General features: G+C 36.1%; 1 protein-coding gene across 2 annotated transcripts in view; it reads right to left on the minus strand.

Moving 5' to 3' along the window:
- Positions 1–17,365, minus strand: part of NBN (nibrin) — a 51,364-nt gene that overhangs the window by 14,699 nt on the left and 19,300 nt on the right. For both annotated transcript variants that reach the window (XM_003821145.7, XM_055116714.2), the window contains 4 exons: positions 16,247–16,344; positions 10,556–10,685; positions 7,133–7,405; positions 5,068–5,515 (listed from right to left, as the gene is read on the minus strand). In XM_003821145.7, coding sequence (XP_003821193.1) covers positions 5,068–5,515; positions 7,133–7,405; positions 10,556–10,685; positions 16,247–16,344 — 949 coding nt within the window. The remainder of the gene's footprint in view (positions 1–5,067; positions 5,516–7,132; positions 7,406–10,555; positions 10,686–16,246; positions 16,345–17,365) is intronic.

Consider the following 17,365-nt stretch of genomic DNA (forward strand, 5'->3'; position numbering starts at 1 on the left):
ATGGGAAAATGATTATAAGTAAATTTAAAAAATGACTACAAAATTGCACTAACAGTCTGCAAAATAAAATGGAAAGAGAAAATACCAAAATATTAACCATGGTTGTCTGTAGATGGTAAGATTATCAACAAACTGTCTGTTTTATTTTCTACATGTCTGTACGATTGTGTATTACTTTTAAAATCAAAAAAGAAACATTTTAAAAGAATTCAAGTTTACAATAGTATCTTAAATCATACTTAAAGAAGAAACAGTTACTTCAACTGTTCAAGATATTTGTCTGCAATAAAAGTGAAGACTGCCTTGTATATTAGTCACAGTATCTTTCACATTAACATGTCTGGATCATGTCCTAGACGGAACAATATTACATAAATGGGTAATGATTTCAGTAAAAACTACAATTCTCTTGGATGCAAAGTGGGGCACATAACATTTTACATCACATTTTCAGTAATATAGCAGTAAGTCTTAAAAGTTTTAAAAATGAAGTTGGAAAGGGCAGAAAAACAAATGTACTTTGTGCTTCCCCACAGAGTAAAGAGGATATTTTAATCAATAGAATTAAATGTATGTTTCAACCCTATCAAGTGCCATTTTACTTAGGCTGAGTACTTTTACATATCATTTACAGAAAGTTGTTATCACAATCAGAACATTTTACTCCCTTTATACATAATCAGAATACAAACTCCCTTTATGGACCTTCTCCCCATCCTGCCCTACTCTCTCAAAGTTGCTCTTCCTCTTGAGCAAGTTTTGATTTTCCAACTCAGAGAATCATACGACCTACCTAGATACTCAGAATATAAGCTTGGAAATTAACTTATATTCTTTCCTATCTATTTATTTCCCATATAGGTAAACCACCAAGTCTTGGGGATTCTACCTCAATGCTTATGAAACTTCTCTTCTCAAACTGCCTTTCATGGCAGATGCCCAATGCCTACAGTAATGGAATAACTGAGTGAATTACACAGTGAAAGCTAACAAAAGGAACAGTCAGAAGAGCATGGTAGACCTGTGTTTAAGTCCAAGTTGTCAAACCTAGCTATGTGACCTTGGCAAGTTACTTAAAAACTCCCACTGTCAGTTTCCACACATGTTTAATAGGATATTAACTGCTGCATTGTAGGGTTGCTGTAAATATAATAAAGGTATCCAATAAGTGGTAGCTATTACTACAGGGTACTGGAAAATGCTGTAGTTTTAAGAATTTACTACTGGGTATTGAAAAAATGCTATATAAAAATGCTTGACTTGAGAAAGGAGAGTACAATGAAGTGAAGAGGAAATATACTATAGACACAGTGGGTGCTGTTAAGGAGAAGAATGTTAAGGATCTTGAGTCAGTTTTGCATTTTATAGAGACTGGGAAACTGAAAGTAAGGCCAAGACTCAGGCACAGCTATCATTCATATAAGGATAAAGTCCTAGGAGGAATATTAAGCTAATAGTTTTCCATTTCAGCTGAAAGGAAATCTTACAGACATGCTATAATCTAAATTTAGATCCAAAAACAGAGAAATGACAGTTCTACCATCAACATCTATTGGAAAGTGCCTTTCTGAAATATAGCTAGGGATTCCAACACCAAAGAGAAGTATCACATTTTTTGCCTTCAAAAAATCGCCAAAAAAATTTTTAAATAAAAGGATTAAGAAGTATTTTTCTCTGACAGTCACTTCTGTAGCTAAAAAAATTAAGCACCAATTCCTTTAATCCATGAGATTAACATGAACTTTCAGACAAATTCTTAAAATAACAAAAATAAAATAATTTAAAACAACCCCACATTGAGTAAGGTTGATGGATTTTATCAACGTCAATTTCCTGGTTGTGATACTGTACTGTAGTTATGCAAGCTGTAACAATCAGGGGAAATTAGATAAAGGGTTCGCTGCATGTGAACAAACAAGTGTCTCAAACAGTTTTTAAAAGTAACCTTACATTGAAAACAGAAATACTTTTGTACCTATTACAGATTCTTACTAAAAATATTATAGTGTGGGAATACAGTGATTTAACTTGTAGTAGTCATCCCCGTGGTATCCCTGAGGAACTGGTTCCATGACTTCCCATGGACAGCAAAATCCATGGATGCTCAAGTCCCTGATTAAAAAAAGCATAAATTTTGCATATAACCTAGACACATCCTCTCATATACTTTAAATCATCTCTAGAATACTTACAATACCTAATACAATGTAAGTGCTATGTAAGTAGTTGTTATATTGCATTGTTTAGGAAATAATAATTTTTAAAAAGTTTGTACATGTACAGACCCATTTTTTTTTCCCAAATACTTTCAATCACAGGTTGGTAAAATCAGAGGATGTGGGACCCATGGATACAGAGGGCCAACTGTATCTCAATGAGAGATACCGCAATTAAATTGCTATTCTTTCTCCAAAAGCCTACAACATATTTTGTACTGTAATTTTCATTTAGAATGTCATGAATTCTCAAACAGTAAAATAAAGGAAAAATGGAATTATACTATAGAATCATAGGGCAAAATAAAATAATTATATTTCCTGGTATCGTTATACTTCATATAAACCTTACATATTAAATGAAAGTTTTGGTCTATGAAAGACTGTTTGATGGCTCCCATGTCAAGGGTGTATAGTGCTCAGTTCTTGTCTTTCCCTGTCTGTGCTCTAATGCCCAGTGCCCCGAGTGACGTAAGCCCTGGGAGAATGTGCAGTGAAAGTAGGTCTTCAGGAAGATTAATTAGCAGTCATCCAGGATGAGCCAAGGAGAGCTGTTACAAACTAAAACCACAACCATTTCCAGACAGATTTGTGGCCACCATAGCAGCAGACTAATCTGGGGTGGAATTTGAGGGAAAAAAAGGGGGTTGGGGAAGCTACTTAAAAAAAGATTAAAGTCACTTTGGGAGGCCGAAGTGGGTGGATCACGAGGTCAGGAGATTGAGACCATCCTGGCTAACACAGTGAAACCCCATCTCTACTATAAGTACAAAAAATTAGCCAGGCGTGGTGGCGGGCGCCTGTAGTCCCAGCTACTAGAGAGGCTGAGGCAGGAGAATGGCATGAACCCGGGAGGCAGAGCTTGCAGTGAGCGGAGATCGCACCACTGAACTCCAGCCTGGGCGACAGAGCAAGACTCTGTCTCAAAAAAAAAAAAAGATTAAAGCATGTACTAGGACAAGAAGACTAAAGAAAATAACATGTCAGAGAAAATCAGAGGAGAAGAGAGCACAGCAAGGGAAATGTATTTCCAAAGGTGTGGCCAAAGTAATGTAAAAAGTGGCTAACTTTCTAAACACTTACGTGTAATATTAAGTAACCTGAATACAGATTCTGAAAAGTCTGGAACTAAAGTAACAATGTAAATCCATAATGCCAACAGAATAAAGATAGCTTTATAAACATATGTAAATGTATTAAACTTAGCAAATGATGTCTTGGATTTCAACAAATGTCACATTAAACTAATTTACCTAGCTCTCCACCATAGTAGGAATTGCGACAGAAGTGACTTATAGAACATACAAATCTCTTGTTTCAATTAGTGCATCTGTGAAATGAGAGTAGTCTTAAATCCTTCACAATAAAAAAAAAACCCTCTGTCTCTGAAGTTCTCACTCTGGCTGCAAAATGGAATCCGATAATTCAACATTCATTCTCTCTTTCTTCCTTAAATGCAACTCTTTATCAGGGACAGCAATGTGCCAAGTTTAAAACATTTCCAGACTCTTCTAGATTGAGGATAGAGAGTGGCTAAATTATTTCCAATTCTGGCCAATAACAAAAGCTATTAAGTTGGGTTTCTGAGAAAGCTCCTTACAAAACAGGGAGGAATTCAGCTGGAAAGGCCTTTACCTGTCCCCTCATCATCACATTCTTCCTCCCTGGAAAGTAGACTTGATGGCTGGAGGTACCCTCTCAAAGAGCAGAAAGATAGACACCTAGTAAATTAATACCATGGGAAGCAGCTCTGATTATCTACTTCCAGGATACTTTTATAGGGGAAAAAAGATCCTATCTTACGGAAGCCACTGATTTTAGAATTTTTAAAAATATCAAAGGAATTCTTAGCTAACACAATGAGGGAACTTATCCTGGGAAGGAAAATCAGATATACTGAATGAAAATCTCTGGGGCTCTGGCCTGGGAATCTATATTTTCGAAAAGCTTACCAGCTGACTCCAATGCAGCTGGTCCACAGAAGGGCATTTAGGATCACTCAGAAAAAGTAACAAATAATGGGGATTCCCTTGCCTATATGAAGATAACAATACACAGGCCAAATAGGACATAGGTTCTGTTTTTTGAATAGTAGTTGTAGATTTATAAGGTCCTTGATACACACTAGGTTCTCAACTGCTTAGCTAATAAACTATAACGTCCGTTCACTTAATCCTATCCTTTCGCCTATTCCTGTCCTTATTCTGCAGGTGTTACTGGAGAGGATGACCACAGCCATGAATGAGTGGAGCTAATGAATCCACGTTGGAGATCAGAATACTAAAGTTTTACTTCATCAGGTCTGTGCTCTCATCTAAAGAGCTAACAAATCTACAGATAGGTCAACTTACTGATGTATACAAAAAAGAAAATAATCTGAGGTGTTTTCATAGATCAAAGTGGGTAAGACAAATTATCAACAGTCATGAAAATAGACAAGGACATTACAAAACCTAAGTGAAAATGAAAATTCCTAGTGATGTTATATCCTAAAAATTTATTGAGTAGATACTTTGTTTTATTAACTTCATCTTTCTGTGCCTGTTTCTTATACTGAAGCATCTCCTACACTTATCATTATAGCCAAATGTCTTTTGTAACAGTACAGCCTAATTTGGAAATCTAGTAAAACAATCTCATATGAAAGTTTAATTTGTGGTCATTTATTTTACACTACTGAAGAATCACTGTACTTTTAACATTTACCATTTACCTTATCAACCAACAAATTCCTATAGTACTGAGTGTTAAAGACATTAATGGATGCTCATACTGTCAATACAAAATCGAAAGTACCTGTTAGCATTCTAAGCTTCTATGTACTATACCTCTCATTTAAAATGTTACTTACAGATATTTTGCTACTTTCTGGTACTGCTTCATCACTGAAAGTGTCATTTGTTTCTATATCCATCCTTGGCCTTTTTCTAACATTGACATCTTCCTCCTGTTTTTGAACTTTCACATCAATTTCTAACTCTGGTTTTGCGTCCTTGAATAACTGTTCCAATACTTCATCTTCTATGGCCACATCATCCATTTCTCTTTTTTTATTTGATCTTAGCTTTTCTGCAGCATGAGATTTACTGGCAGAATTTTTCACAATAGATTTTAAATCTGTATCTGTAAATAAGTTATTGTCTGAGTTTGTGTCCACAGGCTCATTCTCAGATAGATGCTGCTCCTTATTTTTCCACAATGAGGGTGTAGCAGGTTGTGTTTGTTCTGAAAGAGAACAAGACGTTTCTATTCTTGCTGATTTGCATGAAGACATTTCTTGATTTTCTTCATCCCTTTCCCTTAGATTTAAAAAAAAAGAAGAAAACAAAACAAGAAAATGAACACAGCTAAGTAACCTTTTAGTTTGGCAATATTCATCACTCCCTCCATTTAGTTCACAATGTACTCTTGATTTTATTAACAATATTACTGGAAATCAACAAATAGACCTTTGAAAACAGTGCAGAACTCACATACATTCTGCTGTTTTGATAGAACTGACGGACCCTGTGGCTAAAGCAGTACGGTGATCTCTATCTTCTCTGCTTAAGTTGCATTAGTTGATAAATTACAGGAAAAGGTAGAAAAATATAAAAATACAAAGAAACTGTTGCCAAGAGACAGCAGCTTACTTTATAACGTAGTAGGGTTGTGGGCAGGGAAAATTACCCTGGGAATACAATCTGATGGGTTAATGAGAGATGGATTCAAGACAGTAAGTCAGAGTGACTAAATCTACAATACGGTACTGACTGTATACTGCAAATGCTATGTGAATATATCACTAAAAGTTTCCTATACAATACTGTATCATTCATTCAATAAATACCGAACACTTTATGCAAACTGTACTAAGCCCATAGAAGACACAAAGATCTGGGACTCTGTTCTCCAGAAGTTTATTGGATTCATGTTGAACAAGAACAGTCAACCCAATGTTCTATTAACACTAATTTAATGCCAAGGTACTGGACAAACCAACCAATCGAGAGGTTTTTGTAATAATTTAGGTGGTCAGAGTTTGAACCTGGCAATAGATGGAAATGGAGGGATTGACAGACACTGAAAATAACAATCAATAACACTGATTTCAGGAGCCAGAGGACAAGAGTCAAAAATTGTAACAACGTAAGCTATTTTACTAAAAAAAAAAAAAAAAAAAAAAAAAAAAAAAAAAAAAAAACACACATTTGGTGAGAGGATAGAAAAAGTTTTTAGGTCTATTACTGGGGAAACAGCATGAAACCCCTGTGGAAAAGAAGTAAAGTTTAAAGGAAAAGTTAGGGCCGCATATGTTGATTGTCAGTAATAAAGTCTCAAAACCTGAAGGCAGAGTATAAAGAGCAGTAGGGGAAAGAAAAGAAGTCCTCCAAAGTTCATACAGAAATGGGAGAAATAACATCATCTTTTCTGAGAAGCTTAACAGGGACGGCACAAGAAAAAAGGCAGCAGTAGCTAGAGGAAGAAACCAGGTCAAGGGAAGGTTTTCAAAAATAAAGGTGAGATTGAACTTTTGAAAACAGAAGAAAAAAATCTGGGATGATCAATATATTCAAAATATGGAAATTGAGAAAATAATTGATGGAATATGGTCCTAGAGGGAGTGAGAGCAGTTCTCAAGGAAAACCAGCAGAAATGTGATTTTAGAACTGAGACGGGGGCTTAGTTCTTATTGAAGAGAATTGCGGCAAGTAAAATAACACGTTAAGTACATACATAGAAGGAGATGAAGGAGAAACTGTCTAGTGGCTCTAGTGAAGGAGATCAGGGACATTTCTGAGAGGGAAAGCGGTCAAAAAGCCGCAGCAGCAGAAGCATACTTAATCAGAACAGACTAAAGACAATACCATTCTACAACAGTATAAAAAACTTACATTTTTTTTTCAGAGACATGAGAGAAGTTATCAAAAACAGACCTTTTTTTGGCAGACGGCTGAAAGTAGTTTCTGATGGAGTTGGTCTGCTGCTGCTGAGAAGCCCTATCTTTACTTTTATTTATACTTGGCAATTTGGTTGGTGAAAGCTGATAGTTTGGGATTCTCATCTTAGCCAAAGTATTTGATACCATACTATTATTATTAGAGCTTGTTTTGCAGGACTCCTTTACAGTGGGTGCGTCTTGTGAAAGCATTCTGAATTTTTGTTCCATTTTGGAGACTTTGATTTCTTTTGGCCTTTCACTCAAATCCCTGTAGAAAAAGAAAAGAATGCAAGGTAAATAATCAAGTTTACAGCAACTTTAATACAGAAACAAAGATCGTTAAATAGTTCTAATGTAATATAACCTTAGAAGATAATTTTTAGACAAAAATACACTGAATATATTTTACCATCCCAAGAAAGCAACTCCTTTATTACTTAAGCATCCTGTGGAAGGATGATACCTTACTCTTCTTCACCCCCTACAGCACATATTGTTGTCCACTGACAAACACACACAGAATACCAACTTAGCATAGCCTATTATAAGTTAAACTAGGTGATAATCCTAGGCAATTTCTGTTTTGTTTAAAAATTTTAAATTATTCCCATGTAAAATCACTATTATTATGGTACTTTCATTATTATTATTATATTATTATAGTACCTTTTTATTAAAAATGGAAAATCAGAATAAAATCACATATAAGATATTCAGGTCACTGTAAATGAACTGATATCATTATTTCAGCCAGATGGCAGACTCGAGAATAGAACAGAACTCTAGATTACCAGAAAAATATTTTCAACATACATGCACAGAGTATACTTTTACTTACTTTTTACTTTTACACAGTATGGTTAAATTAGACACTGCCTTTGCTATTCTTATTTTACAGAAAAAAACAAAAACAAAAACAAGAGGTCAGGCTGTCATTCAAGCAACTTCCAAAACCTTAACAATTTCTCTTGAAAAAGTTAAATCTGGCCTCAATATGAGTGTAGCAAAAATTAAAATAAATATGGTTTAATATAGTGATATCTTAAGTATCTTAATATGAACACTTATGTCATATTTAAAATAAAAAACATACGGTTGTAAATAGAAAATAACAAATAATATAAAAGTGCTAAGCCCTTCCATTCAAAAAAACAAAACAAAATCCCTCTTCAGATAAAGAACCATAGAAAAACTATCTTTATGGACAACTATTAACTATTTAAATAGCTAGGTAAACACATATAAAGTATCTTCAAAATTACAAGTAACATTCAAATATAGGCAACATCACACAATACAAATATATGTATTTCAAACTTATCTCACCAGTTACAAATAAGTTGAACAATTCTTTCCAGTCATCCATGTACATTTGCAAGGAATAAAAAAACTATCCTAAGACAGGAGTTGCCAAACTACAGCCTGTAGGCCAAATCTGATCTGCCACTTATTTTTATAAACACAGTTATTAGAACACAACACTTTCAATTACAGTCACAGACACTATATAATGATATTTCTGTCAACAATGGACTGCAACATATGATGCTGGTCCCATAAGATTATAAAGGAGCTGAAAAATTGCTATCACCTATTGACAGTGCAGTGCAACCCATTAAGTGTCTATGGTGATGTTGATGTAAACAAACCTATGCTGCCAATTGTACAAAAGTATAGCACAATAGCACATACAATTCGGTACAATACATAATACTTGATAATGATAATAAATGACTGTTACTGGTTAATGTATTTACTATATTATACTTTTTATCATTAGAATGTACTCCTTCTTATAAAAAAAATAACTTTAAAACAGTCTCAGGCAGTCCCTTCAGGAGGGATTCCAGAAGATGACATTATTATCATAGGAGATGACAGCTCCATGTGTGTTAGTGCCCCAGAAGACTTTCCAGTGTGACAGGATGTGGCAATCACTGCGATGATCCTAACTCTGTGCAGGCCTAGGCTAACATGTATGTTTATGTCTTTGTTTTTAACAAAAGTTTAAAAAGTAAAACAAAATTAAAAAATTTGAAAACAGAAAAGCTTATTGAATAATATGAAGAAAATATTTTTGCACAGCTATACAATATTTTAAATGTTTTAAGCTAAGTATTATTAAAAGTTTACAGAGTACAAAAGTTACAGTAAGCTAAGGTTAATTTATTATTGAAGATTTTTTTGCATATAAATTTAGTGTAGTCTAAATGTAGTGCTAATAAGGCAACAATCATGTACAGTAATGTCCTAGGCTTTCACATTCACTTACCACTCACTCACTGACTTACCCAGAACAGCTTCCAGTCCTACAAGCTCCATTCACGGTAAGTGTCTTATACAGGTATACCATTTTTTATCTTTTATACAATATTTTTTCTGTACCTTTTCTATGTTTAGATACACAAATACTTCCCATTGTGTTACAACTGCCTACAGTATCAGTACAGTAACATGCCATATAAGTGTGTAGCCTAGGAGAAATAGGCTATACCAGCAGTTCCCATCCTTTTTGGCAACCGGGACCAGCTTCGTGGTGAGGTTCCATGTTTGCGGGCAGAGGGGGGAATGGTTTTGGATAATTCAAGCATATTTATTGTGTACTTTATTTCTATTATTATTACATTGTAATATATAATGAAAAAATTATACAACTCACCATAATGTAGAATCAGTGAGAGCCTTAAGCTCGTTTTCCTGCAACTAGTCAGTCCCATCTGAGGGTGATGGGAGACAGTGACAGATCATCGGGCATTAGATTATCATAAGAACCTAGATCCCTCACATGCACAGCTCACAATAGGGTTTGTGCTCCTATGAGAATCTAATGCTACCGCTGATCTGACAGGAGGTGGAGCTCAGGCGGTAATGCAAGCAATGGGAGCAGCTGTAAATAAAGATGAAGCTTTGCTAGCTTGCCCGCTGATCACCTACTGCTGTGTGGCCTGGTTCCTAACAGGTCATGGACTGATACCGTGGCTGAGAGATAAGGAACCCCTGGGCTATCTATACTATACAGTACGCTATACCATGTAGGTTTATGTCAACACACTGTTCGATGTTCACACAATGCCAAAATTGTGTAAGGAAGCATTTCTTGGAAAGTATCCTTGTCTTTAAGAGAGTACGTATTGTCTCTTGACAATGACTACATATCGTCTATGGCCACTTTCATGCTACAGTGGCAGAGTGGAGGAGCTGGAACAGAGATCAACAGTCTTCAAAGCCGAAAATAACTACTCGCCGCTCCTTTACAGAAAACCTGCTGACCCTTGTCCTGAGATATCATTTTCCCTGGTATCCCATTCTTCCATGCTTTCTCTCTCAAGAGACAACCTGATAAAGGCATTACTTCCTGAATATACTATTAATTTATTGATAGAATAATAACAATAGTATGGTAATGAAGAAGCTTTACCATGTATCTGCTTGCTCTGATTCTGTGTCAGCTACGTATGTTGTAGTGTTCACTGGGGCGCTTGGCATTAGTTTTTCATCAACTGACAAGCCTTGTGAAAGGCTTGGTCCTGGAGTTGTTGTCTTTAAACCTGTAAATCACACAAGTAGAAAGAAAGAATCACTACTGCTAGATAGAAGATGAACATCTGGTCACTTAAAATTGTTAGACTATACCATGCTGAGGGGATTAACTAGGGAATACTGCACATGGTTTTCTCCAATGAGTGGTACCAACAAACACAAAACAGTCTATAAGCAGCCTGCGGGCATCTATGACGGGCTTATCTAAACCAAATCATTTTAAAGCCACATCAGATACTTTGCGCTGAAGTCTTATCAACTGAAAGAAAAATAAAATAAGCAAATTCTAATTCAAATTATGTTTTAAGTCAGTGGGCCAAAAAATTACATTTATTCCCCCACAGAAAGTGTATACACCCTACCATCTATACAAATCAGAATTAGTGAGTTTTATTTTCATAAGGAATGCATTATTTGAAACAAATCATGTAAAACCATCTTAGACATAAACTTCTGGCTACTCCAGAAAACCATAATGATTACCTCATCTTTTTATTTACCAGAAAAGCAACTTAGTTCAAGTGCTGCTCTTCTGGAATACTTTTTTTTTGAATCTCCCACACTGAATTAAGTGCTCTCCAATTCTGCTTCCATACCACCATGCACATCATTCTATTAACAATTCAAGCCAGGTGCAGTGGTTCACGCCTGTTATCCCAGCACTCTGGGAGGCTGAGGCAGGAGGATCACTTGAGCCCAGGAGTTTCAGCCCAGCCTGGGTAACACTGGGAGACCCCATCTCTACAAAAATTAAAAAAAAACTCGCCAGGCATGGTGGCACACACCTGCGGTCCAAGCTACTCAGGAGGCTAAAGTGGGAGGATCACTTGAGCCCAGGAGGTCAAGGCTGCAGTGAGCAGTGATCATGCCATGGCACTCCAGCCTAAGACCCTATCTCAAAAAACAGCAACAAAAAAGCAATAAACAAAATTCACTTATGACTAGCTGAGTGACCTGCGTCAAGTTATTTCACTTCCTTTGCTTCCCTTTCCTCATCTATAAAATCAGAATAATTATAACATCCGCCTCACAAAGTTGTTTGGAGGGTAAAATAGCCCATAGAAAAATGCTTGGAACATAGTAAGCACTGTGCCAGCATTAGCTGTTATCATTATCATCACTTGTTTACTTGCTACTTTCCCTTGTTAGACTGGTGTATCCTTGAGAATAAGGACTAAGTCTTGTGTATTTCTACATCACCAGTACCTAGAGCAATATTTGGTATAGAGTAGACGTAAAAAAAGTTTACAGTTTAAACTATTAACTGAAAAACATTTTAAGTTGATATTTACTAAATACCTAAGCTAAATTATCATTCTGCTAGGTCCTTGTGACATAGGATGTGCTTAATATTTACTACTAATTCTAAATTCAGATATTTAAATGACTTCTGCCACGTTCTCCATGTGACCTCTAGAAGCTCACTAGCATTTCCTTTAAGACACATATCTCTAGAATTCATTTTCAGTTGCACATAAGTTTGGAAAGAGTAAAAATTATAAATGTTCATATCATCACTGAATAATTTCATGTAGGCTCGGTGAGGTGGCTCGCTGCTGCTCAGCACTTTGGGAGGATGAGGCGAGAGGACTGCTTGAGGCCAGGAGTTAAGAGACCAACCTGGTCAACATAGTGAGACTTCATGCCAACAAAAAAATTTAAAAATTAGCTGGGCATGGTGGTGCGCACCTATAGTCCCAGCTACTCAGGAGGCTGAGGCAGGAGGCTTGCTTGGGCCGAGAAGTTCAAGGCTGCAGTGAGTTATGATCATGCCACTGTACTCCAGCCTGGGTGACAGAGCAAGACTTTATGAAATAATAATAAGCTAATGACCCAAAATAACTGGTGTTTGTTAACAGACTACTTACAATTTTCTCCTTGTTAAAAACACCATAAGGGCAGGAACTTGGTCTCATCTATTCACCTCTTTATTTCAAGTGCTTGCCATAATACAGGTATATAACAAATGTTCAATAAATATTTGTCGAATAACAAAAGAGTGAATATAAAAACAAAGGAAGGAGGAGAGAAAAGGGAGACTCATTCACTCTGTTCCCCCAAAGTTTGTTGTGCTATAAAATTATTTTATTATCAGAGGACTATGACTTGGAACCCACCTAAACCTACCTACGAAAATATGCAAGAAGTAATACTACATACAGTATACTTTTTAATTCACTCTCATGACTTTGTTTCTAGAGGAAATAATACATCAGAAAAAAGCACCAGTCTGGTAGTCAGAAAACCAAATTTTAGAACTGGCTTGGCCATGAAGTAGTTATGTACCTTAACTTTTCTCAGCCTTGGTATACCTTATCTTTTAATAGAACGATTAGATGATCTCTAAGGCCCTTTCAGCTATAAACACAATTTCAACAGTGGGTGACAAAATTTTGTTGCTCCACACTGGAAAACATAATCTTGTGTACCAATAGCTTAGTTCAATTACGCAAAATATTTATACCTATTACAAACAAGTACCGTGCTTGCTGCTGTTAGGGGATCCCAAATTAGTAAGAGCCTACAATCTATTCAGTGGCTGAAAGAGGCGTGGAAACAACCGGTTATATCCAAAGTAGGAAGAAACTCCGGCTGGAATGCAAAAAAGCTACTGAGCACAGAAACAGAATAATTAAATCTGACTTGGAGGAGTTGGGAGTGAAAACAATTTAGAAGAGCCTCACGAAGGAGGTAATCATTTGTAGAATGAGTCAGATTTTGACGAGCAGTACTGAACATTCTAGGAATGGAACATGATGTTCAAGGTGAGGAAGTGTGGGAACTATAAAAAATATGGCACACATATTCTGTAGAGAGACTATGTAAAAAAGGCGAGGTCGGGAGGAGGAAGGCTGCAGCTAAACTACTGAGGACTCAGAAGTCTAGACAAAGGGCTTGGAGATTTATTCTGTGGATAATAAGAGCTAGTTAAAATTTTTGAGAAAAGAGAAGGTAATTGAATAGTGGCATAGTGAAATATTAACTGTAGAGATGAGTCTGGAGTAAGGACCATTACTAGGGCAATTACTAATACAACCAGCACTCCAGAGAGAAGGATGTAGAGGGTTCAAACAGGGTACTGGCTGTGAGAAGGGGACAGTCACAGACCTCTTGAGCAGAAGCTGTAGAGTGAGAATTTCAGGTCTTGGTGATAAAACGGAAAAGGAAAAATAAAAAATGTCCAAAGTTTCCAGTCTGAGTGCTTCTTCTTTTTATATAAAAGAAGACTCCTCTCTAGTTCATTTCTTCTCAAGACTATTCTAATTTAGTGGTTTCTAGAGTTTGTATAGCAAACAGGAGCTTAAAAATCAAACAAAACAAACCAAAAAACTCAGATGTCTAGGATGCATCTCAGAATATTCTGAATCATGGAGAATGTACGTTTGTATTCAGAATTGTTTCTGAAGCATGTATCTAGTTGAGAACTGATTTTCTAAACAGAGAAACACAGGACAGTGACCCCAAATGGGTGCTGAGACAAGGGGAGCTACTGACTTAGACCTAATCACCGTTTTTATATGTTTGTTGTAATTAAAGTCTAAAATTACTGATACTGATCTTTTTTCTGTAAGAGAACAGAAATCTATCAACAAAATAATATCTACAGCACCTGCTAGTTCTAAAAGTTGGGCATATTTCTAGTAGACAAGGAAGCAGTAGTTTCTCCAAGAATATGGCTCTCTTTGGCGTCCACATTTAAAAAGTTCCCTTGCCAAGAGCCTGAAGAGTTGGTCTTTAGCTTTTTACTTTATGGATGAATTCTGGGAATTTGGTGAAAATATTAATCATATCACGATTCCACCAAAATAAGTGATTTGGTTATATTTAAAACTTCACAAGCACTTACAACTGTGTGTATTTGAAGGTTACCTATGTACAGACACAAACATATGTAGTATACTCAACGGGACAGGGTAGAGATGTCAGTTGAATAAATATTCTTATCCAAATAATAAAATACTAGCCTGTCAAATTTTATCAGATGTCTATGCTTTTGCATCAGCTCCCAATCATCCCTACACCACCATTTCTCAAAACGTCACACATTAAAATATAAGCCATTTGTACTGCAATGTAATGTCGTAACAGCTTTAAGACTCAGCTTGAACCAATTACTTGCTATGTGACCTCCAGCTAATTTCCTAACCTCTCTGTCCGTCAGTTCCCTCATCTACGAAAAGTAGATGATGCTCTTCCCTCTATCTTATAAGGACTGTTTTGCAGATTAAAGTTTGATGATGGTAAAGTGCTTACTCTAGTCTCTGCACACTCCAGAGACAGCAGTTATTATTACTACGCATGGTTACTAACGATCTACATACCTAATAGCTTCCTGGTCATTAGGCCGTAATGGCTAACTCCTTCCAAAATTTAGCTTAGCACATTCCTTACTTGTTTAAACCAAGGTTACAGAGCACTCAGGAGATACACGGACTGACTCCATAGTTGCCATTCAATGGACTACAGTGAATGATGCTCCCCGGAGTGTGCAATCTGGTAGTGCTGTTCTCTAACTTGTCTCTTTTAGCCCAAGTTCAATAGCTGCTGATGAAATAACTACAGAACAAATCCAGGAAGCAAATAAATATATAAGGAATACAGAATGGATGCTCTGAGAGCTAGGCAAATTAGATAAAAGTTAGTAGAGAGAATAAATGTAAAAATCTCCAAGGTAAAAAAGCAAGAAGAAAAGAAATAAACCATTTTTACAACAACTTACTAAAAATTTTTTTTAAAAACTATGGAAATGTGTTTTAAATAATAAAGGGGAAACAGTGACTGTCTCTGAATACATTGGCTTTCATGATTAACACTGAGATTATTATAATGCACATTCTTCATCTCAGTAAATGGCACCACCATCCACCCAGTTACTTATGCCAGGAAACTAGGAGTTGTTTCTAACTGCTCCACCGGAAAGTCCTACCAGGTCTAGTTCTAAAATATATCCTGAACCTGTTCATTTTTCTGCATCTCTACTACTACCATGCTGGTCCAAGGCATCAGGCTCTTTCACATCCAGATTTCCACAATAGCATTCTATTCATATCTCCTCTTACATTGTCAACCCTTAGAATTCTCCACACAAACCTAAGAGTGATCTGTTCCTTCTACCTGGAATTATCCACCACCCAGATCCTCACACAGCTGCCTTTTCTCATCATTCAGGACACATGGCTCAAATGTCACCTCCTGAGACTTTCCTTGAATACCTATCTAAACAGCCTACTACCATCACTATTACATACATCACCTTGTTTTACCTGTCTTTATACTTGGCTTGATCTGAACTTACCATGTGTGTTTGTTTGGTTACTAAATCTTGATCTTCAGAACATAAAGTTTATAATAACAAGGATCTTTCTTATTTTATTTACCACTTCATAACAGTTTCTGCTACATGGCAGCCACAAATATTTATGGAATGAATAAATGAAAGTATAAATGGATGAATTTTAAAACATGGTGAATATGGTCACCCCTAGCAAGTATATGAGTAACGTATATTTAGCTTATCGATTTACATAATGAAGTTGCTAACAAATCAATAAAATAATGCTTCAGTTACCTGTACTGGGATGGCCCTGAGGATCACAGTAATTCTTTGTAGTCATGAAAATCACTGCCAATCCAATTTCTGCTTCAGGAATAGGTCTAAGACCTTGCCTATTAGAATAAAATAGTTTAAGTATGATAATATATTAAAACTAGCAACTTTTATTCAGATAATGTCAAGATAAAGCAACCTCTTTTTTTTCCTCCCAAATAATGTTATGGTATAGACAGAATTTCAAATGCAGAGTACTATAATAGCTTACTCGCTGGGGCACTGTTACGTTGACAAGTCTACCATCTTTTAGTAACTCCATTAACTTCATCTGTAAAATAAGGGGCTAAAGAATATAGATCTTCCCAGTTCTAAAATTCTACAATTTTTGGAATAAAAAGAATATAGTACTACCCAAATTAAACAACAGAACAGGCTTTTATGGCCAGGCATGGTGGTTCATGCCTATAATCCCAGCACTTTGGGAGGCTGAGGCGGGTGGATCACTTGAGGTCAGGAGTTCGAGACCAGCCTGGCCAACATGGTAAAACCTCATCTCTACTAAAAATACAAAAATTAGCTGGGTGTAGTGGTGCACGCTTGTAATCCTAGCTACTCAAAAGGCTGAGGCAAGAGAATCGCCTGAACTTATGAGGTGGAGGTTGCAGTGAGCTGAGATCGTGCCACTGCACTCCAGCCTGGATGACAGACCGAGACTCCGTCTCAAAAAAAAAAATTAAAAAAAATCACCACAGGCTTTTACAAACAAATCTATGGATACTATGATCCTAAGATGAAACTTCAAAGAGAAGAAAAAAAGAAGAGAGAGAGGAAGGACGGAGAGAAGTAGACAGAACTATACCTAAGGTATATCTATACATGTGTTACAACTTTTAGTAAATCAAATCATTTTGCCAAATTTACATGTATTAAGGTATCTTCACATTAAAGGAATCTTACGGTGAACCTATTTTTTGTTGTTCTGTAAGGTCAATGACTGATTTTATAAAAACAAAAATACACCATTTAATATCATATAAAAATTACACCTCAAATTTTAACAAACAACTACAAAATGTCTTTCAATACTCATTGTCAAGATTTTTTTTTTTTTTTTTTCTGAGACAGAGACTTGCTCTT

Source organism: Pan paniscus, chromosome 7 (genome assembly GCF_029289425.2).
Source record: "Pan paniscus chromosome 7, NHGRI_mPanPan1-v2.0_pri, whole genome shotgun sequence".
Taxonomy (NCBI): Eukaryota; Metazoa; Chordata; class Mammalia; order Primates; family Hominidae; genus Pan; species Pan paniscus.